Raw genomic sequence first — 19776 nt, forward strand, 5'->3', positions numbered from 1 at the left:
CAGAAAGCTAAGTCTTTACATCTGCTATTTATTGACTGATGTAGAAAGTTTAAGGGCTATTTTTACATCTGTTAGTGTTTGATGTAGGAAGTTGTCACATTTTATATGCCCTGTATTTATAACAATTTAACAACAAATATAAAAAGTCATTTTAATTGATGTAAAAAGTCCTTTCCTCACTGATGTAACTTAGTCTGTATTTATTTTGTATAGAGTAAACCATCAATGGATCTTTGAATTATTATTACTCTCTCTTAAATGATCTTTGAAGTAAGAAAAACAACTTAAGTAGTCCAAGAAGAAATAATGCTAAATAGTCTAATAGAAAAAAAATCCTTCAAATATTGTGATATACATTTGATTGATACAGTTGAATTAGCTCAATACAAAAAATGGTTTAAATAAAGTAAAAAAAATGAATTTACAAAAACGAGACATGAAGGAGTAAAGGACTTCAACTTGATTTGGATAATAATCATGAACGCCCATGTTAATCAAATCGAGAAACAAACTCAAACAAGAATAATATCAATAGTATTTAATAAAGGATAAAACAAACTTAGCATGATGATTGATGAGGCCACACCGACATGCAAGGCCTAGTTTATTAGTACAACCCATAAGAACTAAGAAGTAATTCATAAGACAAGCAAACAAATACAAATGTGATGCCTGCAGTGATCAATTTGGGAGACCTTCCTGATCCTTTCTGAATAGTTTGTGGTGAATATGCTGAGCAAAAGTGCGAGGTGGAAAGCGTGCTGGCTCTGTCTCAGTGACAAGCTCGGCAAGTGGCTGCAGGATGATCTTCTCCTTGGGGGGTTCACAGAACACTGCCCACGATATTCTAACCTTTTCCTTGTTCACCAACCCCCTATGAAGAATGCTCTTGTACTTGCCGTTGCTCAGGATCTCAATGGTGTCACCAATGTGCATGAGAATGGAATCGGGGACACATTTTGCTGTGACCCATTGGCCTTCGTAGAATAGCTGCAGACCTGGCACCATGTTGTGAAGGAGGAAAGTGAGTGAACTCACATCAGTGTGGGCTTCAACTCCCAGAGCAAGTTCTGGCTGGGGACAAATAGGGTAGTAGTTGATCTTCAATTGAAGTAGAAGCTCTTCCATCCCACCAACTTCCTTCTCCAACCTCCATCCTTCCAACCCCAATCCAATAGAGAGTGCCTCCAATATCTTGGTCGCAAGCCCCCTCAGTCGCTTTGCATACTCGCTTGTGACCTCACTGCATGCATGTACCAACATTGTTAAAGCTACACATATTTAATCAAGGTTAAACTACTATCTATAATCAAGTTGTCAGTTAAGTTCTCTATTGGCTTTATATTAATTATGTAAAATTTGGAAATTAACACTACAATTTTTAATAAGTACTACATGAGGCATTAAAATTGCCACCATGAATATAGTCTTTATAAAAAAGAACTTAAATTATTAATAAAAAACTAGATGTCCATGTCAATCATACAATGCATTATATCTAAGAGTTTCTTGTTCATATATACCTTCCTTTAGACTCAATTCTATAATTTGCTGGAAAAAAACAGTTTGCGACGGTAATTTTAACTGCAACATCAAGGTTTTTCAAGTTTCAATAACAATAATGTGATTGTAATTAGAGTTGCATCGGTAGCATTTGTCTATATCATTAAACATAATAAAATTGTGACAATCACTGGTATTTAAAATCTTGAGAAAGAGATAATAAAACTCAATTAGAGAGATTAGATAGAACCATTTAATAATTTCTCTTGTTGAAAGTACTATTAGACACTAATTATAGAAGAATTTCTTATCAAGAATTCAAAATATCTTTCTACTAAATCTAACCTGTCTATAGAATTCTATTAGAATTAGAATATACTAATTATATGCATAGATTTATTATATTGAGATTGACATGCATGTGTGATATGGGAAGAGTAAGGTTTTGTATATATACAAGTTGTAGTTAGGAAAGAAATGATGATAAGAAGAGAAGTGAGTACACTGACATATAATCAGCGGGTTTCTTTGGCCAGAAGGAGAGGTCACGCTTGTCCTCAGGGAAAGCAAGGTGGAAGAAGTAATCTTCCCACTCGAGTTGGCCACTGGCATTGTTGGCCAGCTTGCTTCCATAGCCTTGAATCTTGCCAGACTCCAAATCATTCGCGTACTTCTCCTTTTCCTCAACCGCCAGACCAAAGAACGTTTCCCCTGCTTTCTTCACCCGCTCTATCAGCTCATCGGGGATCCCATGGTTCACCAAGTGCATCACACCCCACTCCTCCGCCGCTTTCTTCAGCTTCTCACGACATTTCCCTCGAACAACCTCGTCCTCCGAATCTATCTCTCTCAAGTCAATTGTCGGAACCTGTAGCCCTTCCTTCTTTTCCTCCTCAAACACGTTCCCTATGCTCTTGAGCTCTTCTTGAGGCCTCACGTATTCCTTCGGGATACACTTTATCCCGCTGCTCGCCAAGCTTTCAACTCTTGGAGCCACCGTACCCATGTCTTTCAACTCTCAAGTGAAGACCACATCCCACTTCTTAGGGTATATATAATAGTAATGGTAAGCAAATGTGAATGTGTTGGTTATCACGTGCTAGCTTCTCAATCAGAAACTCAACAGTGAGTTGACTGGAGGTTAGGCTCATGGACTCTGCCTAACCGTCTCATTCTTTCACTTCCCACTTCTTGTGGCTCATTGCGAGAGTTTATACTTGCTTCGATCAAATATATAAATTCTACATTCAACCAATTTTGCCTCGTTGAATCAGAGAGGGGAGAGGGAGGATTATGTTATTACTTATTAGCAGTATTCTTTTTCATAAATTTTAAGCTCAAATATATGTTTAAGGTTTCCCATAAATTATCACATTTGATTTTGGGTTTTAAATATTTTTATTATTATTTTGAGTTTCTTATATATTGAAAATTTTATTTCAAGTTTTTGCTTTCAGTTAAATGGTAGATATTTCCAATATTATCAACGGTTATGATGTTATCAGAGACTTTAAATAAAAAATTCAATATATTGAAAATTTATAATAAAATTTGATCATTTATCATGTAAGTTAAATATTTAAGCCTAAATTTTAACAAATATTCTAATAAATTGAGTGTGTTTGGATTTCTTTCTTAATTTCACAAAATTGAAGTAAAGTAACTTGTTTCTGACCTTATAATTATCTAGAATTAGTGCTCTTCCTGCGTAACTAACTTTACACCAATAGTGAATTACATCGTCAATGTTTTTTGAATTAATTTCTTATTAACTTTAAGTATGTTATATCTTATAAATATATTATTTTTTCTTATAACAATATTTTAAATATGTAATTGTTAAAGATAAATTATTTTAAAAAAATATATTCAATTTTTTGACCAAGTTTTATTAATTTTTGTTACACATTGGGCTTAAGTTCAATCCATATAATGATATTTGCAAGTCCAATAAAAAAAAAACTAAATAACTAACTCAAAATCACAAGTATATAATTGTCTATGGGAAGCCTTAGGCTAGTGATAGAAAATTCATCCCACCTCTCACTCCTATATATACTATTAATGTCATTGTGACATGTAATTATTTAATACATGTTACTTTTGGTGGAATTTCTACTAGCTTATGAGTTAGAGTGCTTTTTATTGTACAATTATTACTATTTTATAGTATTATTTTGTGAGAGTTAAAAGTAGTCGAGGGTCAACAACGGAAAAGAATGTAAAGAAAATATACTGTAATTGGAATTGGGCAATGGGCGAAAACAAAGGGAAGTGCAACGTGTGAGGAATTGATGTGATATTATTCTGTTGTTTTATAATATAAATGTTATAATTTGCATAATTCCATCCATGTTTTAAATATGAAATAAACTTTTCTGGACCTGACCAAGTGATTGTTGACAACACTGGGCCAATAGAGTCATCTCAGCCCAAGATGGACAGGCCTCGTCGCATGAGAAGGAGCCCAGCTAGGATGACTGATACAAGTTTACAACAGACTTCAATTTCCTATGATTTTCATTACTTGAGTTTAAAATCAATTAAATTTACAGATATCAAACACACGCTCTTCCAAAAACACACTTAAACTGGTGTCAAAATAAAATAGGAATCATTTTATTTCATTTGATATTCATCTATGAGTTTCAGTTGACTTGGTGTACAAACGTGTGAAATTCCTAACCGCAGGAAATTAGCTACCTCTGGCCACGTGATAACCCATGGCAAACAGAAGAGATCCACGTGGGCACACACTTGATGCAGTTCACAAGACATGTGAGAAACCTACGGGAAACGAAACAAAGTACTTGTACCTGGCTAAGAACACGATGTGAAGGCAAGAAAAGAAAAAGAAGGAAAGGCCTCCACACATTCATTGTTGCCTTATCTTTATCTCTCCTCCAACCAAACAAATTAAAAACGACCCTCAATTAATGCACAAGATAAAACCATTACTAAACAGCGCCACCACCATTATACTCTCTGTTGCTAATCATGGCTAGCAAATTGGCCTTCACACTGACATACCCGCTTCCACTTACACCAATCTCTTCCTTGTCCTCCTCTTCTGCTTCTCGACTCCACCTTCTTCAATTCAATGGCCGCCACATATGCCTTCGCCCTCGGCTATTTCTGTTTTCTCCCATGGCCACAGCCGATCAAGGTCTTATATATGTCTATCATCGATTAGCTAGCTAAATCATATATATTAGTTTCTCATTTACCTTTTCTAAAAGCTGAAATTAATGCATATAATTTGAAGTTTATCAGAACATGCATGTTAACATCTTTTTATTTCATACATTGGTCTGGCACTATTTCCTCTCTCTGCTTACTTTGTTCTTTAATTCTCTTTTTTCAGACAAGGTTGAGGAAGATGCTGCCGTTGTTGATAGTAAAATCCTACAATATTGTAGCATAGACAAAAAAGAGAAGAAATCAGTTGGTGAAATGGAGCAAGAATTTCTACAGGCACTGCAAGTACGTACGGGAAGAGATATATCGATCCTTGCTTGTTCTATTTTAATTAGCTGAATTTGATCTACAGAAGTGAGTGTTTTGTTTAACTTGAAGTGGGGCTTTGTTTTCGTTGATGAACAGGCATTCTATTATGAGGGGAAGGCTATTATGTCAAATGAGGAATTTGATAATCTTAAGGAAGAACTCATGTGGGAAGGGAGCACCGTTGTGATGCTAAGTATATTATTATTATATATGTGGCTAGCAATTTCATTCACTGACAGTTGCTAGCATGCATGAATTCCTGCTAACTTTGTAAATTGATTTTATTTTTGAGTCATTATAATTGGTTCGCTGTGTAGGTTCTGATGAGCAAAAATTTCTGGAAGCGTCTATGGCTTATGTGTCTGGAAAACCAATCTTGAGCGACAAAGAGTTTGATGAGTTGAAACTCAGGCTAAAGGTTTGCTATTAATTCTCTCATCTCATGTGAAATGGGTGGTGCAAACATGGTGTGAATTGTTCAGTATCTCACTATTAATTGAGAAAAATAATAATAAAAGGAATGTGGATGCTGACAACCAAAATGGTTTAGAATGAACCTGTAATTGTTTGTAATTATTGAATAATAATGGAAACCATTCTCACTATTAATAGACATTATAAATCAATAGTCACTTAAAGCAAGACAAATTCAGGGGCGACAGGACCTGCCCTCCTTTCTAGCTTAATTAACACACTTACACTTGTTTAATTTTTAAAATCGTTTTTTAGATTTCTCCCTACCTTAAAGTAATTATTTATTTTTGTAACAAAAAAGTAATTATCTATTTACCACTGAAAATTGGAAATGAATTAGAAATTGATTAACGGGTTATGTTAAAATATTTAATGTTTTAGAAATTAAACAATATTTTATTAACAAAATTAATGAAATTATAAGTATTATATTTTGTTTCCATGCTTGTCACATAATTATCGAGATATTAATATAAAGTTATAAATTAATTGAAAATTAAAATTAGTGAGAAAATAAATATTTTTTTATATAATGTACAAAACTACGGTGCATAACACAAAACGACATAAAAAATATTGATTTCTATTACAGTTAATATTACAAAAATTATCTAATATAAATTAAGAAGTTTTAAAAAACTACACAATCATATTATATATATATATATATATATATAAACTACACAATCATATTATATATATAAGCCATTTAAATTTTAAAAAGTAAGGGTATATAATTGACTTCATGTGAAAAATAAAATATGTTTCATTACTTAAAGAAATTAATATATTCCTATAAACTTAAAAAATTAATTAAATCCTTTTAATGTTTAATGACACGTACTGTATTTTCTAGATGGAAGGGAGTGAAATTGTGGCTGAAGGTCCACGGTGTAGTCTTCGTAGTAGAAAGGTATGTGTTAGTATGTTCATTCTTATGCTATTATCAAGTTGACAGTAAATCAAGTTTTACAGGTTTGTTCTTGACTTTGACAGTAAGTCACCGAGAGTATGTACTGTACTTTGTTATTGCTTTCTAATTGACATTCTTTTTATAGGTTTACAGTGACCTGTCTGTTGACTATTTAAAGATGTTCTTGCTGAATGTCCCAGCAACTGTGGTTGCACTAGGATTGTAAGTAACTTTCTTTTCTGTGTATGCATGCATGACTTCAAGTAATATGCAAGGTACTGTTTGCATATATTAAATCTCGATTTATTTTGCCTTTTCCATTTCCCCCCTATAATCTGTTAGGTTCTTCTTCCTTGATGATGTGACTGGATTTGAGATCTCATATCTGATAAAGGTATGCTCTCTCGTTTTTCCTTGTTCTGACATTTTTAACTGGCTACTTAGATTTAGTTTGATTTGAATGGCATAGTATCAGACAGGCAATAGTTTCATTCTTACATTTCCGTCTAATGTCCCTTTCCCCTCTTCATATATCAGGAAGCAGTTTATCTGTATTGTGCATATCAGTATATCTTCTAGTCAGAAAAAGAACCTCTGGAGTGCATAGTTCACTTTAGAGTTTAGAGAGTAAAATGCAAGTGGATCACCATTTGATAACAAAATCATAAGCACACTATAACGTGTTGTCTAGATGTTGTTGTAGTACATGATGACCAATTGACCATATTCCTCTTTTTTAAGAACCTTGAGGCTAGCTAGGTTGTAAATCCAAAAGAAGTAAGCAACCTTAGTATAGAATTTCTGTTATTTATCAGACAAGATTTTTCTATGAGATGTTCGATCTGAGGGTGAGCAGAAACCTTAGCTAGGACAATGAGATTGATTTACCTCCTAGACCAGAAATCATTTCTTTGAAATTTGAAAATAGTATATTACGCCTTTAATTTTTTTTAACTAATGTCGTGAATTGTTAAATGCAGATTCCAGAGCCTTTTAGTTTCATCTTAACTTGGTTTGCCGCTATTCCCTTTATTTTGTGGCTGGCTCAATCGATCACTAGGGCAATTGTACAAGATTTTCTGATTTTAAAGGTAAAATTTTTGTTACACTGTCTTTTATATATCAAACCAATACATATACTAACATAGTTTTATCTTTAAAGGGCCCTTGTCCCAACTGTGGTACTGAAAATACCTCTTTCTTTGGGACTATACTGTCGGTTTCAAGTGGCGATTCCACCAACAAAGTCAAATGTGAAAAGTAAGTATAAAACTAGTTAGCCCTGCATTATCCGCACCCTGTCTCTCCATATTATTCATTTTCATATCATTAAACTAATATGATTTATTAATTATGATTGATCATTAGTTTAACCATCCAAAGTTATATTTTGCCTCAGCTGTGAAACTAAAATGGTGTATGATTCAAAAACAAGATTGATTACATTACCAGAAGGAAGTAATGCTTAAATGGAGGTACATTCATTTTATACCCTGGAATATCACTGCTAAGTAGCATACTATACTAGCATATATTTTTGGCATATGATCACCTTCGAGTTTGTTTTGTGTCCAGTTAAGAATTTGCAAGTGAATTTTTTTCATAGTTTGTTTTATTTTGGGCATTTTCTGCAAAGACATCCTAATCTACATATTATACATATTCTTATACCTACAGGCACGCTTGATACTATTGTTTCCTGTAATGAGATGAGATCGTCATAGGTAGAAGCTACTGAAATCATTGTTCTCTATGGGCCATGAAATCATTGTTCTCAATGTCGCACACCATATATGCTAGTGAGTTGTAATGGTATGAACTTTGTATAGCATACGTAGGATCGTCTACCAGAAGAGATGAATTATATGAGGATATTCTTAACATCAAGATTTTTAATTTGTAGGCACACTTTGGGCCTTTTGCAAAAATACTGTGCGGCCCCATTTTTTACTAATGGAGCGGTAAAAAAAAAAAAAAAGAAAGAAAGACGAATGATTAAAACTTGATTACAAATTTGATTCAGCTGTGCTACTTTTCACAATGAGTATAAGCACAATGTATTGGAAGCAAATGTAAGAAAGAAGGGTTAGAATCTCTCTTCATTCAATTTTAGCTTTCCCCAAATTAGGAAGTAGTACAAAATTTACTAAATTATTCTTAATTTTATAAGGGGTGGTCTAACATACCCTAAGTAGAAATGGAATTAAATAAACCAATCTAGATGGCCTAATAAAATTAGAACAAATGTATTATGGATTGAGCCCATTTTTTAAGTTCTTTTTATACACAAATTTTTGACTAATTTTATACTCTTCCTATTATTTTTTACAAATTACATATTTAATTTGGAATTGCACTCTTGCATTTCCAAACACATGTACATCATCGTCACTACCGAATTTCACCCTTTCACCACCGCATTCGTCGTCTTTTTCAAGGACTGTTAGTAACAAGATTCATTCCGAAGGGGTACATATACAATTAAACTAAGATTCTGATTAAGGGCTTTTACTGGGAAGGAGTTCTCGATTTTGATGGGAGGTTATTTATGTTTCAGGGTTTGTGTGCTGAGTTATGATTGAGATAGGAAATATTGTGCTTTTCTTTCTCTTTCGGTGACTTGGAGGGACGCTTTGGTTTGTTCCTTTTTTTAGTATTCCTGGTAACACTAATTTTAAACCCTAAACCACTGGTACCTTTGTGAATAAAATTTTAATTTGGTTGATAAAAAAACATTCATCCTCTTCGATTGAATAAAATTTTAATTTGGTGGTGGGAGGGTTTCATAGACTTCATTAATTAGTTCAAAGAGTGGAGTAAGTGGTTATATTAAGCAAATTAAATACGAATTACAAAAGTAAGCTATATTGAAAATTTTATTGACTAATTAACAAACTTAAAGAATTATTACAATGACTAATTTGAATGGATTTTCTAATGGCTGCTCGGTGGATGAAATACAACACGCGGACCTATATATGAAACTTGTCCGCACGTTCACTCAAAATATATATATACTTTTTTTTTCTTTTTCTGCTCGCTGTGGATTGTGGTCTGTGGATCAAACATATTAATTTTTCTTAAGGAAAAAATAAACTATAATAAAATAAAATATTAGTATATTTATCGTGAGGGATCGGGATTCGTCTTGTCGACTATAGACATATATATATATATACCTTTGTCTAACCAGATTGCTGCGGGGAAAAAAAAAAACAAAAGAATAATATTAATTAATTGTTGACTTTGGAGTCGTGGGGATCACTAAGGCAAGACGTGCATATTGTACTTCATATATAAAAGATACATGCACTTGTCAACTATCAGCATCGGATTGCATTAATTCCTTCTCCTCTAGAATTAAACATAGCTATCAGCTACTCAAAACTTAAGCATGGCCTCCATTCTTCAATTGCTGATGTTTGCTTTTACAATGATGTTCACGTTCATGGGAGAGCGAGCAGTAGCTGGGGGAATATTTCGACCCAGTCAATGGGCTCTTGCCCATGCCACCTTTTATGGTGATGAGACTGCTTCTGCCACTATGGGTATATATGTTGTCTCAATTCCTTAATTAGAACCACTAGTCATTAATTGAGTCATTTCAACATTAGTGTCGTTATTATTCAATGTCAATCTTACTGCTTTAAACGAGTTACTAGCTAGTGTTATACCTAGCATTAGTTAAAGTGAACTTCAATTTATTTTTTCCATATTATGAAAATTGGATGGATATGGACTTGTAGGAGGAGCATGCGGATACGGGAATTTGTTTCAAAATGGTTACGGAACAGATACAGTGGCTTTAAGTTCGACCTTGTTCAACAATGGTTACACGTGTGGGACTTGTTATCAGATAAAATGCTACCAATCCAGTGCATGTTACAAAAATGTGGCCTTCACCACAGTAACTGCCACCAATCTTTGCCCTCCTAATTGGTCTCAACCCTCCAACAATGGTGGCTGGTGCAATCCTCCACGAGTGCATTTTGACATGTCCAAACCCGCCTTCATGAAAATCGCGCAGTGGAAAGCCGGAATCGTCCCAGTTATGTACCGCAGGCACGTAGCTCTTCCTTTAAAATTTAATTAAATTATTAAAAGTAAATTAATGATACAACTGAAAATGCAAGGCCTGAAGTCTTTTTTTTTTTCTTATCAACAAATATTAGTAATTAAATTATGTTATTAAAAAATATTCAGATTCATCGTCTTTTCTTTTTTTCTCTTCGACCACAAGTCAGTTTTATAACACTCCAAGGTACGAAGTTGATATACTATATACTGTTCAATTTAATTATATCTATCACCCCAATTCTAATAAAGGCTTATCATAAATTTTTTATATGAATAGGATTTCTCATAACTTAATATAGCTATGTGATGATCACGTGATATATTATAGGTTTGTTGATAATTAATTTATACGTGCAGAGTGCCATGCATGAGGAGGGGAGGGCTTCGATTCTCTTTCCAAGGAAATGGGTACTGGCTGTTGGTATACGTGATGAACGTGGGAGGTGGAGGAGACATATCAAGCATGTGGGTGAAAGGAAGCAGAAGTGGATGGATTAGCATGAGCCACAACTGGGGGGCTTCTTATCAAGCATTTGCAACTCTAGGTGGCCAAGCTCTTTCTTTCCGAATTACTTCATACACCACCAGGGAGACTATTATTGCTTGGAATGTTGCTCCTTCCAATTGGAACGTTGGACTAACGTATTCCACCAACGTTAACTTCCGCTAAACAATTCGAATTAATGCGCAACCTTTGTGGTGGTCACTCCTTCTCAGTGTCTTTCAAAAACTACTTCGTACACTTCTTTTTAATATGATACTAAGTGATTGTGAATGCTGCAAAATGAGTTTTCCTCGTGCTAGAGCAGCAGTTTCTGTAGCTAAATGTAAAGAAATTGTCACTTTTTGTTGGTTTGGCAAGCTTAAACGTATCCAATGAATTAAGTTCATCTTTCTACAAAGTTGTCACTTTGCAATAAAACCTAGTTACAATAATGCTTAATCGATCTTTGCACGCTTAATTAATTAACACGAGTACTTATTATATAATCATGAGCTAGTTTTTTTTGTTTGATCTTAACCAATACCAATACAGAGCTTCAAGCAATCTACCATGGTGTGAGTATTGCGTGGCTCGAAGGAATTGTGATCTTGTTTGTGAATCGGATTCTAAATCTGCACTTCACTTCATCACTCAAGGTGTGGTTTCTCCACATTCCTTCTACCCAAATGTTCAAAAGATTCGAAGCTTCCTAGATCTAGACTGGCATCTGCAATTTCAACATACACTAAGAGAGGCCAATAGCTGTGCGGATATTCTTGCAAAGCAGGGACCATTGGAGGACCATCGACTGATTATCCTTGATACTTCTCCTTTGAGTCTTAGTTCTAAGCTAATAGTTGACGCCCTAGGTGTGATTTTCACCAGGAACAACTTGTTTGGTTCTTTTTTCTCTCTTTTTTAATTATCTCTTCTACATCAATTTTTTTTAAGAAACATAATTTAATAAATTATACCTCTTTGTAAAGTTTAATAAAGTAGACTTAATATCTTCAACACTTTTTTTATTTTTTGTAATAAAACTTATAATGATCTTCAAGCCGTCATACAGCCCACCCCAACTCTAACCTAACATAGGAATGGACCATCATATGGTTCATCTTTTAATACACATTAAAGACATATTGGGTTTATGAACTAGTTTTTAAGAAAACCTTTCCGATGTTTTTATTGTACTTTAACATAGTATCAGAGTTAGGTTCTGTCCGATAATGTGGTAGATAGTGTCGTTAGTCCTCACTTTAACATTTCATGTTTGTTAATTAGACGTGTGAATTATGACAAAATTAAATTTGTATATAACAAATACTAAAATTAAATTCACTAAGCGAGGCTTAGTGATGAGAGATTCGAGTTTCTTAATGTCCTAGATTTTATCTTGTTACAATATTATTGTAAAAAATAAATCTAAAATTAATTACAATATCAATCATTAATTTTTCATTTAATATTAGAGTTTGATATTTCTATAACAGTTTTATATTATATTGTTATCTAATCATAAATTATTTTTTGAATTATTTTGAAATAAGTATTTTAAAAATTAATAAATTCATTCTACACCATGAATTATAATTGTTTAACAATCAAAATAGACAAAAAGAACAAAAAATATTGGAAAAATAAAGTTTAAGAATATTAATCAATCATGAAACATTTATATACCAAAACTATAAACATAAAAATAAATTGAGGACTTAAAACATAGTTAACTCTTTTTTTATTTCATGAAAATTTTCATCTTAGATTTTAGCAAACTTTTAATAACCATTCATATCTTGCGACATATTTTAAAAATTATATAACCATCACCATAATTCAATTACTGACACATTTTACAAATAATAGTATCACATAAAATATAAAGCTTTAAATCGCACCATGACGTAATAGAAGAAAGAATAATTTTAAATCTTCCCAAAACATATTTGTATTAATCATGTTATTTCTCTTTTATAGTAAACATTTAAAACGTTTTATTTTTATCTTTTCTGTGTCAAAGAAAAAGTATTTTATCTTTTTATTTAATAGTAGTACTTTGTAATATAAGAGAGCAAAAACATAAGTTAAAAGATGTAATATGTCCTAAAATAATCTATTTTCAACTGTCATGAATAACGCATTAATGAAAGGAATCAAAAGGAAAAGTGATAAATTGAGTTACTATCCCTAATCATGTGTGTGGTTCGTTGCAAGAGATGCGGAAGAGAATAGAGACAGAGGGGTCCAGTATATATATAGCGTAGGCGCCATTGCTAGGTTTTCCCGCTAAAACGTGTGTTTTTCCCGGCAAAATTCCGAGAGCTTTCGATTTCATAAATAATAAAAAAAAAGTCCCAAGAGAAAGGAATTTGGTTTGGTTATCATGGACGAATCATTCACTCCAGCACCACCACCTCCTCCAATGTCCTTTTCTCGGCACGATCACGTCCAACGAATGATAAACTCGAAGCGCTACAAGTCACCTTCGAAAACAATATACTCCGACAGGTTCATTCCGAGCAGATCCGGTTCCAATTTCGATCTCTTCAATCTACCTTCGCCGTCGTCGTCAGAGGACAGTTGCAGTTGCAGCCCCTACAGCACCGCGCTGCGGAAGGCCTTGTTCGGACCAGACACTCCCGATAAATTTGAAAGCCCTAATATATTCCGTTACAAAACGGAGACTCGAAAGTCTATGTATTCTCTCTCACCCACCCCTTTTACTTCCCAGGATGATCTTCTCCCTGGTTATGACAACAATCATAAACCTCCCAAGCGTCCTCGCAAGATTCCTCCCTCCTCTTTTAAGGTTTTTTTTTCTTCCTATTTTGGGATATATTGTTTTGGGTTTGTGGATATCATGTCTAATTGCTGTGTTGTGGTGTTAGGTTTTGGACGCCCCTGCGCTGCAAGACGATTTTTATCTGAATCTCGTGGATTGGTCATCCAACAATATCTTGGCTGTGGCTCTGGAGAACTCTGTTTATTTGTGGAATGCTTCTAGCAGCAAGGTTTATAACTTCTTCTTTTTTAAAAAAATGTTTTTATTCTATGAAAATCTCGTAGATTTCACATTGACTATTGATATGGTCAAAATACTGTATATAAGAAGGGGAAACCCTTGCCCATGTACTAGCTTTTCGAGTTAACTTAAGTGTAAACCCAAATTCTAAGATGACATTAGAGTTATCGCAATGATTGTTCATTATTGGATTACCCTCAAATGTCTACCTACTGATTGAATGGTCCAGTGAAGTGTTCGGATTATGGTGACATGGGCGGTTCACTGCCCTCAACGTTGTGAGAAGTCCACTGTCTAGTCTTGCAAATTTTATACTCAATAATTCTTGCATATTTTACTCTCTCTCTGTCTCTCTCGTCATTGATATCATTTGGGGTGTTCTGTTTCATTGATTGAATTGTTTATTTATTTTTTGTGGGTTATATGTTATTTGATGATATGCTCGTGATGTAGCTGCAAATTGAAAAATTATCTCTTGTGAGTCATTCTGTTTTAATATGTGACATATGTTGCAGGTAACTAAATTATGCGATTTGGGGATTGATGATTCAGTTTGTTCAGTTGGCTGGGCTCCACTTGGTACCTACCTGTCTGTTGGATCAAACAGTGGTAAAGTCCAGGTAAGAGTTTATGTGCCAAACCAATCTCATGCAATTGTAACTACAGTTAGTTATCACTTTTGAGGATGTTTTTCTGGTATCTTTTCCTCTTTTGTGACAGTACTTGTGCCCTTTGCAGTGAGTTTTCGATACTTGGCCATGTACTATAATTCTCAAAGAAGCAAAGGCATGCATTTTCCCCCTTAGGGATTAGGGAAGGTCTCTGTATAGGAATCACATTATATAGCATACACCTAAGACAAACACCAAAACCATTAAGAATTCTAGATGTGATTGGTTTTCCTAATAGCAATGTATTTTGGTAAGCATGCAAGTAGCAAAGGAGATGAAAATTGGTGGATTGTAGGAACCATTTTTTAATTTTAAACAATGAAATTCTGTATCTTATTGGGTCTTGGAGAAAATATTTCAAGGAATTAATATGAACTTGCTAGAGTGGATGGGAAGCCATGGGAAATAGCCATGAAGGTGGCCAATTAGTTGATAAACATCTTGTAGGTCAACTAAGCTTTGTCAGGGAGCTATATTGGTGTACAAACGCATTCATGGGGAGCATCTCACTCCATTTATCTGTTTCCAACATGTATCACACTCTTTGCTTGTGTTGGGCACTTAACTTTCACGACACGTATTAACACTTGCACCACCTTAATCTGCTTGTTTGTTAGCGTCTAAATGTGTTTTGTAACTTTGTCGCATACTAGGCCAATTGTAGGCATGTTTTTAATATATTTATGGTGTTTTAGCGTCTAAATGTGTTTTGTGACTTTGTCGCATACTTGGCCAATTGTAGGCAGACTTTTAATATATTTATGGTGTTTTCATGTGTGTGTGCGTTTCAAATATCCCTGTATCTATAATTTTTAACGTATATGCCTATGCCATGTTGTATGTTGTGTTTGTTGCATGTATCTATGGCTCAGCTGTCTGTACATTCTTGATTGTTACACATCCAAACAGCGATAAAACGCATCCTTAACTTTTGCAACACGTGTTAATACTGACACCTTCATACAGTACTCTTATTAACAAAATGTTAATTTTAATGTTTTCTGCTTGTTTGTTAGCTTCTAAATGTGTTTTGTTTTGTTTTCACACTAGGCTAATTTAGGCATATTTTAATATATTTATGGTGTTTTCATGTGTGTGCTTCAATTATCCCAGTACATAATTTTGTATTTTGTATTTTTTGTCTATATCTATAGCTCAGCTGTCTGTACATTCTTGATTATTACACATCCAAACACACGATAAGATGGGTCCCTTTCTTTATTTGCCATTTTATTGGCTGAAGCACCCAATTAACTGGGTGCAAAGCTCAAATTAATGAAATTATGATGAGGTCAAATTGTTACTATTTGTTGACAAAGGGATTGCTTTGAAATATGTCATGTAATTCATATTTCAAGTTGGGTTTTTATTACACTGATATTAGATGCTACAATTCATGGAATAAACCAATTGTTGAATACAATTAATGCAATTAAAATTAAATAACATGAGTAGAATCCTCTCGCAAAGCTAGGTTGGTAAGAAGGGACTATAATTGTGAGTCTCATGTTTTGCACTTGTATAATATAGGACTCATGCTCAATTTTAGACTCCATTGGTTGAAAAGAGCAGGCCTGCCTTTTCGTAGGAAGGCAGCCAGTGCATCACTATTACTTTGAAAAATCTAGTCTTTTGACCAGCTTAATGGTGTGAAATGTGATCTTTTACGTTGTTGTTTTGTGCTGTTGAGTATTTTTTTTGCATCACATCCTTGCTAAATTCCTTTTAATATTTCTTAGACAATTGATAATGCTTTGGTTGTTGCTGACCAGCACAATTTGACCCATGCCTCTTAATCATTCTTCATGTAGATTTGGGATGTATCTCAAGGCAAGTCAATAAGAACTATGGAGGGTCATCGTTTACGTGTTGGGGCCTTGGCTTGGAGTTCCTCTCTTTTGTCTTCTGGTGGCCGGGATAAAAGCATTTATCAACGAGATATACGTGCGCAGGAGGATTTTGTCAGTAAACTGTCTGGGCACAAGTCAGAGGTTAGTTTTTATTTGCGTCAGCCTTGTCAGCCTTTACCGTACATGGAATTCAGCATATTTCTTTATTAATTTATTTCACCCTCTTTTGCTTCTTCATAGGTTTGTGGACTGAAGTGGTCTTATGACAACCGTGAGCTAGCATCTGGAGGAAATGACAACAGGGTATGCAATTGCAACTGGTGTTATCCTCTTGAACTGCCCCACTAACTGTTACTTCTTTAGTCTTTACTTCTTGGCATGAGTGACTAATAATTTTTTTTGTTTGTTTGCAGTTGCTTGTTTGGAATCAAAAGTCAACCCAGCCCGTTCTGAAGTTCTGTGAGCATACAGCAGCTGTTAAAGCTATTGCATGGTCTCCTCATGTAAATGGACTTCTTGCATCTGGAGGAGGAACTGTGGACCGAAACATTCGCTTTTGGAATACAACCACAAACTCACAGTTAAACTGTATCGACACTGGTAGTCAGGTATTCACCTGGGTTTAATTCTTTTGATCTAATACAAGAATGGTTATTTGATGGCTCTATTAAAAAATTGAATTTCTTTGTCACAATTCATGTTCCTTGTTGAAGGGTAATATGTTAAGTCAGATAAAGCATGATAGTACAACAAACTGCCAATCATACTTTATGGAAAATGAGATGAATAAATTATCAAAATTAAATTTAAGAATAATGAGTCATTATACAGAAAAAAAATATCAATTTAGTGTTCCATGAAATCATGAATTATTATCACTAAATTTAAATGTTACTTCTAGTGGTCAATTGACATCCATACCAACGATTTTTAGATTATTCAAGCTTCTTTTGGTTTTATAAATTGCTTTTAGAATCCGTGGATTTGTCTTTAAGGACTTCTATCTCTCTCTACTCTTTTTGATGACAAATAAAATGATTTTTTTTCCCTATGTTTGACAGGTTTGTAACCTTGTTTGGTCTAAAAATGTGAATGAACTCGTAAGCACACATGGTTACTCCCAGAACCAGATAATAGTTTGGAAATATCCCACCATGTCAAAGGTACACGCAAAATGTTATTATAAAATAGATGTATAATTTTTTTAGAATTAATTTTAACTTGTTTCACCATTTATTTTATTCTTTTGATGCAGCTAGCAACACTTACAGGCCATACTTACAGAGTTCTTTATCTTGCCATATCTCCTGACGGGCAGGTGTTTGAATTGTTATTTTGGCTGTTACTCTTTTAAGTTTTATGTGATTAGTAGTTTATTACGAAAATTTTCTAGTCTAATCTTACATTATTTTCCTTATTTTGATGACTTCTACTCACTGTTTTAGACTATCGTCACTGGAGCTGGAGATGAAACTCTTAGGTTCTGGAATGTATTCCCTTCGCGGAAATCACAGGTAGTAATTATTCATTAAACTCAAAGTTTGTTGCCACGAGATATATTATCTAAAGATATATTTTGAAGGGATTATGATTTTATTCGTTTCATTATTTATTTATATATTGAAGATTGATATATGGCTGTGGTGCAGAATACTGAGAGTGAAATTGGAGCTTCATCTTTTGGCAGAACTATCATCAGATGACTCTAGCCAATATTTTTTTGACCCCCACATATGTGGCTGAAAGAAATTTCAGAACAAGAAACTGTGGGGAAAATTTTGTATATGCAAAAGTCATTACCATGTTTCTTTATAATTGAGGACGTCTTACGGGTGCTATGAATGTACAATATAGCTGCCGGGGAAATCCATGTCCTTCACTTGTTATTTCGTCGAGCTTTGATATGTACATGTCGAGGGAGTTGAAGTCAACTTTGGTTTTCTTCCATTGTTCTTTTCAGTAATGCGCCTTGCATTATATTTAGGTGAATTTAAGATTGCATAGAAACATCTTTTACATGTAATGAAATAGCATTTGTATATAAATACTTTATCGGGATGGTGTTAATTTATAAGTGCAAGTTTGGTGTCCCCTAAAAACGGTGTGAAAATTTTATAGATAAGTTCTATATATAACGTAAAATTTCACTCCATTTTAAAGGATATTAGCAATGTATCCATTTCTAACGTGAGTCATCTATTGAAGTCAGAATTTACAGTACCTAAGGCGCTGGTCGTTTATTGATTTCAATTTTTTCTTTTCTTTCTAAATTTGTTTTAAGCATTTGAATAAAGTACTTGAACAAATTAGAGAGGGATGAAAAAAATGTCATCTAGATTCTACTTTTTTTGGTTTTTAACACGTTCATTTTAAAATAGTTTTCAAAACTTAGTAAGTGATTAATAATTAAGGTGAAATTGTTTTAGAAAATAGTATTTAAAAAATAAAATCAAAATCTTGAATGTTCATAAAGCTTGAAACTCTAGATCTGCAGATATGGTGGTAATCGTAAGGTTAAATCTCATGAGTGATACGTGATAAGGTTGATAAATCCACAACTGATCTAGATTTATAAAACAATTTTACATGAATTTTGCATTAGCTCTAGGAAATTAATGAAAAAACAACAAATACAAGCAATCTTGTATGATTCATATTCTTTATCTTTTAACTGAAAATTGCATGATTTCACTTGCTCATTTGGTTTTGTCAATGAGCAAAAAAAGAAGGTAACATTTGACAGTGATTTTTCAGCTGCAAGAACACAACCTAAAGGAAGCACTGGGAAAGTGAAGCAAAGTCCAGAAATGTCGTAGGGAAGAGTTGCCAGTTTGACGTCCAGTTCATAAAATTGGCGCCTTGGTACTCAATGCCAGGCTGTTTACAGCTTCGAGATTTAGGATTATTTCTCAGCCCCAATGTTTTTTTAGTGACCCGGTAAGCTCCAAACTAGGCATGACAAAGAATCCCAAACACGTTCATCTTGGATCCTTATACCACCTCTTACAAAAATTTCAAGGATGAATTCTTTAGATTCGCCCAGTCCAGAAGGAATACCAAATTTCTTTGGCAAAGATGGGGCCAAAATTTCCCTTTTACTAAACTCGGAATATCAACTTTAAGATATATAAGATTTTATAGTCATAACTTTATTTTTATATTTTTTAAAAGTATAAATTAATTAGGTTCATAGTTAAATAATTTAAATTAGAATAACAACAAACTCAAAACTATACATGATTCTAAAAATATAATTTAATTATTAATTTTTTTCT

The 19776-nt window shown here is 33.7% G+C and overlaps 4 protein-coding genes across 5 annotated transcripts; 3 read left to right on the forward strand and 1 right to left on the reverse strand.

The window, feature by feature from the left end:
- Positions 1-459: 459 nt before the first annotated feature.
- Positions 460-2539, reverse strand: LOC114424222 (leucoanthocyanidin dioxygenase-like). The gene is made up of 2 exons (XM_028391075.1): positions 2013-2539; positions 460-1243 (listed from the first exon to the last, which is right to left on the reverse strand). Exons 1-2 carry the CDS (start codon positions 2507-2509, stop codon positions 682-684), a joined length of 1059 nt encoding a protein of 352 aa, XP_028246876.1. The 5' UTR covers positions 2510-2539; the 3' UTR covers positions 460-681.
- A 1839-nt stretch (positions 2540-4378) lies between these two features.
- Positions 4379-8415, forward strand: LOC114424230 (PGR5-like protein 1A, chloroplastic). 2 transcript variants are annotated; one of them, XR_003668962.1, is made up of 11 exons: positions 4379-4669; positions 4868-4986; positions 5107-5203; positions 5328-5428; positions 6341-6397; positions 6543-6619; positions 6740-6791; positions 7378-7488; positions 7560-7657; positions 7781-7872; positions 8075-8415. XR_003668962.1 is itself a non-coding variant. In XM_028391081.1 (11 exons), exons 1-10 carry the CDS (start codon positions 4501-4503, stop codon positions 7864-7866), a joined length of 951 nt encoding a protein of 316 aa, XP_028246882.1. In that variant the 5' UTR covers positions 4384-4500; the 3' UTR covers positions 7867-7872; positions 8075-8415. The 2 variants fall into 2 exon arrangements, 1 of the variants encoding a protein (XP_028246882.1); XM_028391081.1 differs by having other exon boundaries at positions 4384-4669; positions 7797-7872.
- Positions 8416-9627: 1212 nt separating this feature from the next.
- On the forward strand, positions 9628-11335 carry LOC114424245 (expansin-A7-like). Its single transcript, XM_028391092.1, has 3 exons — positions 9628-9945; positions 10144-10459; positions 10832-11335. Exons 1-3 carry the CDS (start codon positions 9792-9794, stop codon positions 11142-11144), a joined length of 783 nt encoding a protein of 260 aa, XP_028246893.1. The 5' UTR covers positions 9628-9791; the 3' UTR covers positions 11145-11335.
- Positions 11336-13151: 1816 nt separating this feature from the next.
- On the forward strand, positions 13152-18600 carry LOC114424255 (protein FIZZY-RELATED 2-like). Its single transcript, XM_028391100.1, has 10 exons — positions 13152-13767; positions 13847-13969; positions 14496-14600; positions 16463-16642; positions 16742-16804; positions 16915-17109; positions 17563-17664; positions 17757-17819; positions 17947-18015; positions 18151-18600. Exons 1-10 carry the CDS (start codon positions 13342-13344, stop codon positions 18202-18204), a joined length of 1380 nt encoding a protein of 459 aa, XP_028246901.1. The 5' UTR covers positions 13152-13341; the 3' UTR covers positions 18205-18600.
- Positions 18601-19776: the final 1176 nt, after the last annotated feature.

This window comes from Glycine soja, chromosome 1 (assembly GCF_004193775.1).
Source record: "Glycine soja cultivar W05 chromosome 1, ASM419377v2, whole genome shotgun sequence".
NCBI lineage: Eukaryota > Viridiplantae > Streptophyta > Magnoliopsida > Fabales > Fabaceae > Glycine > Glycine soja.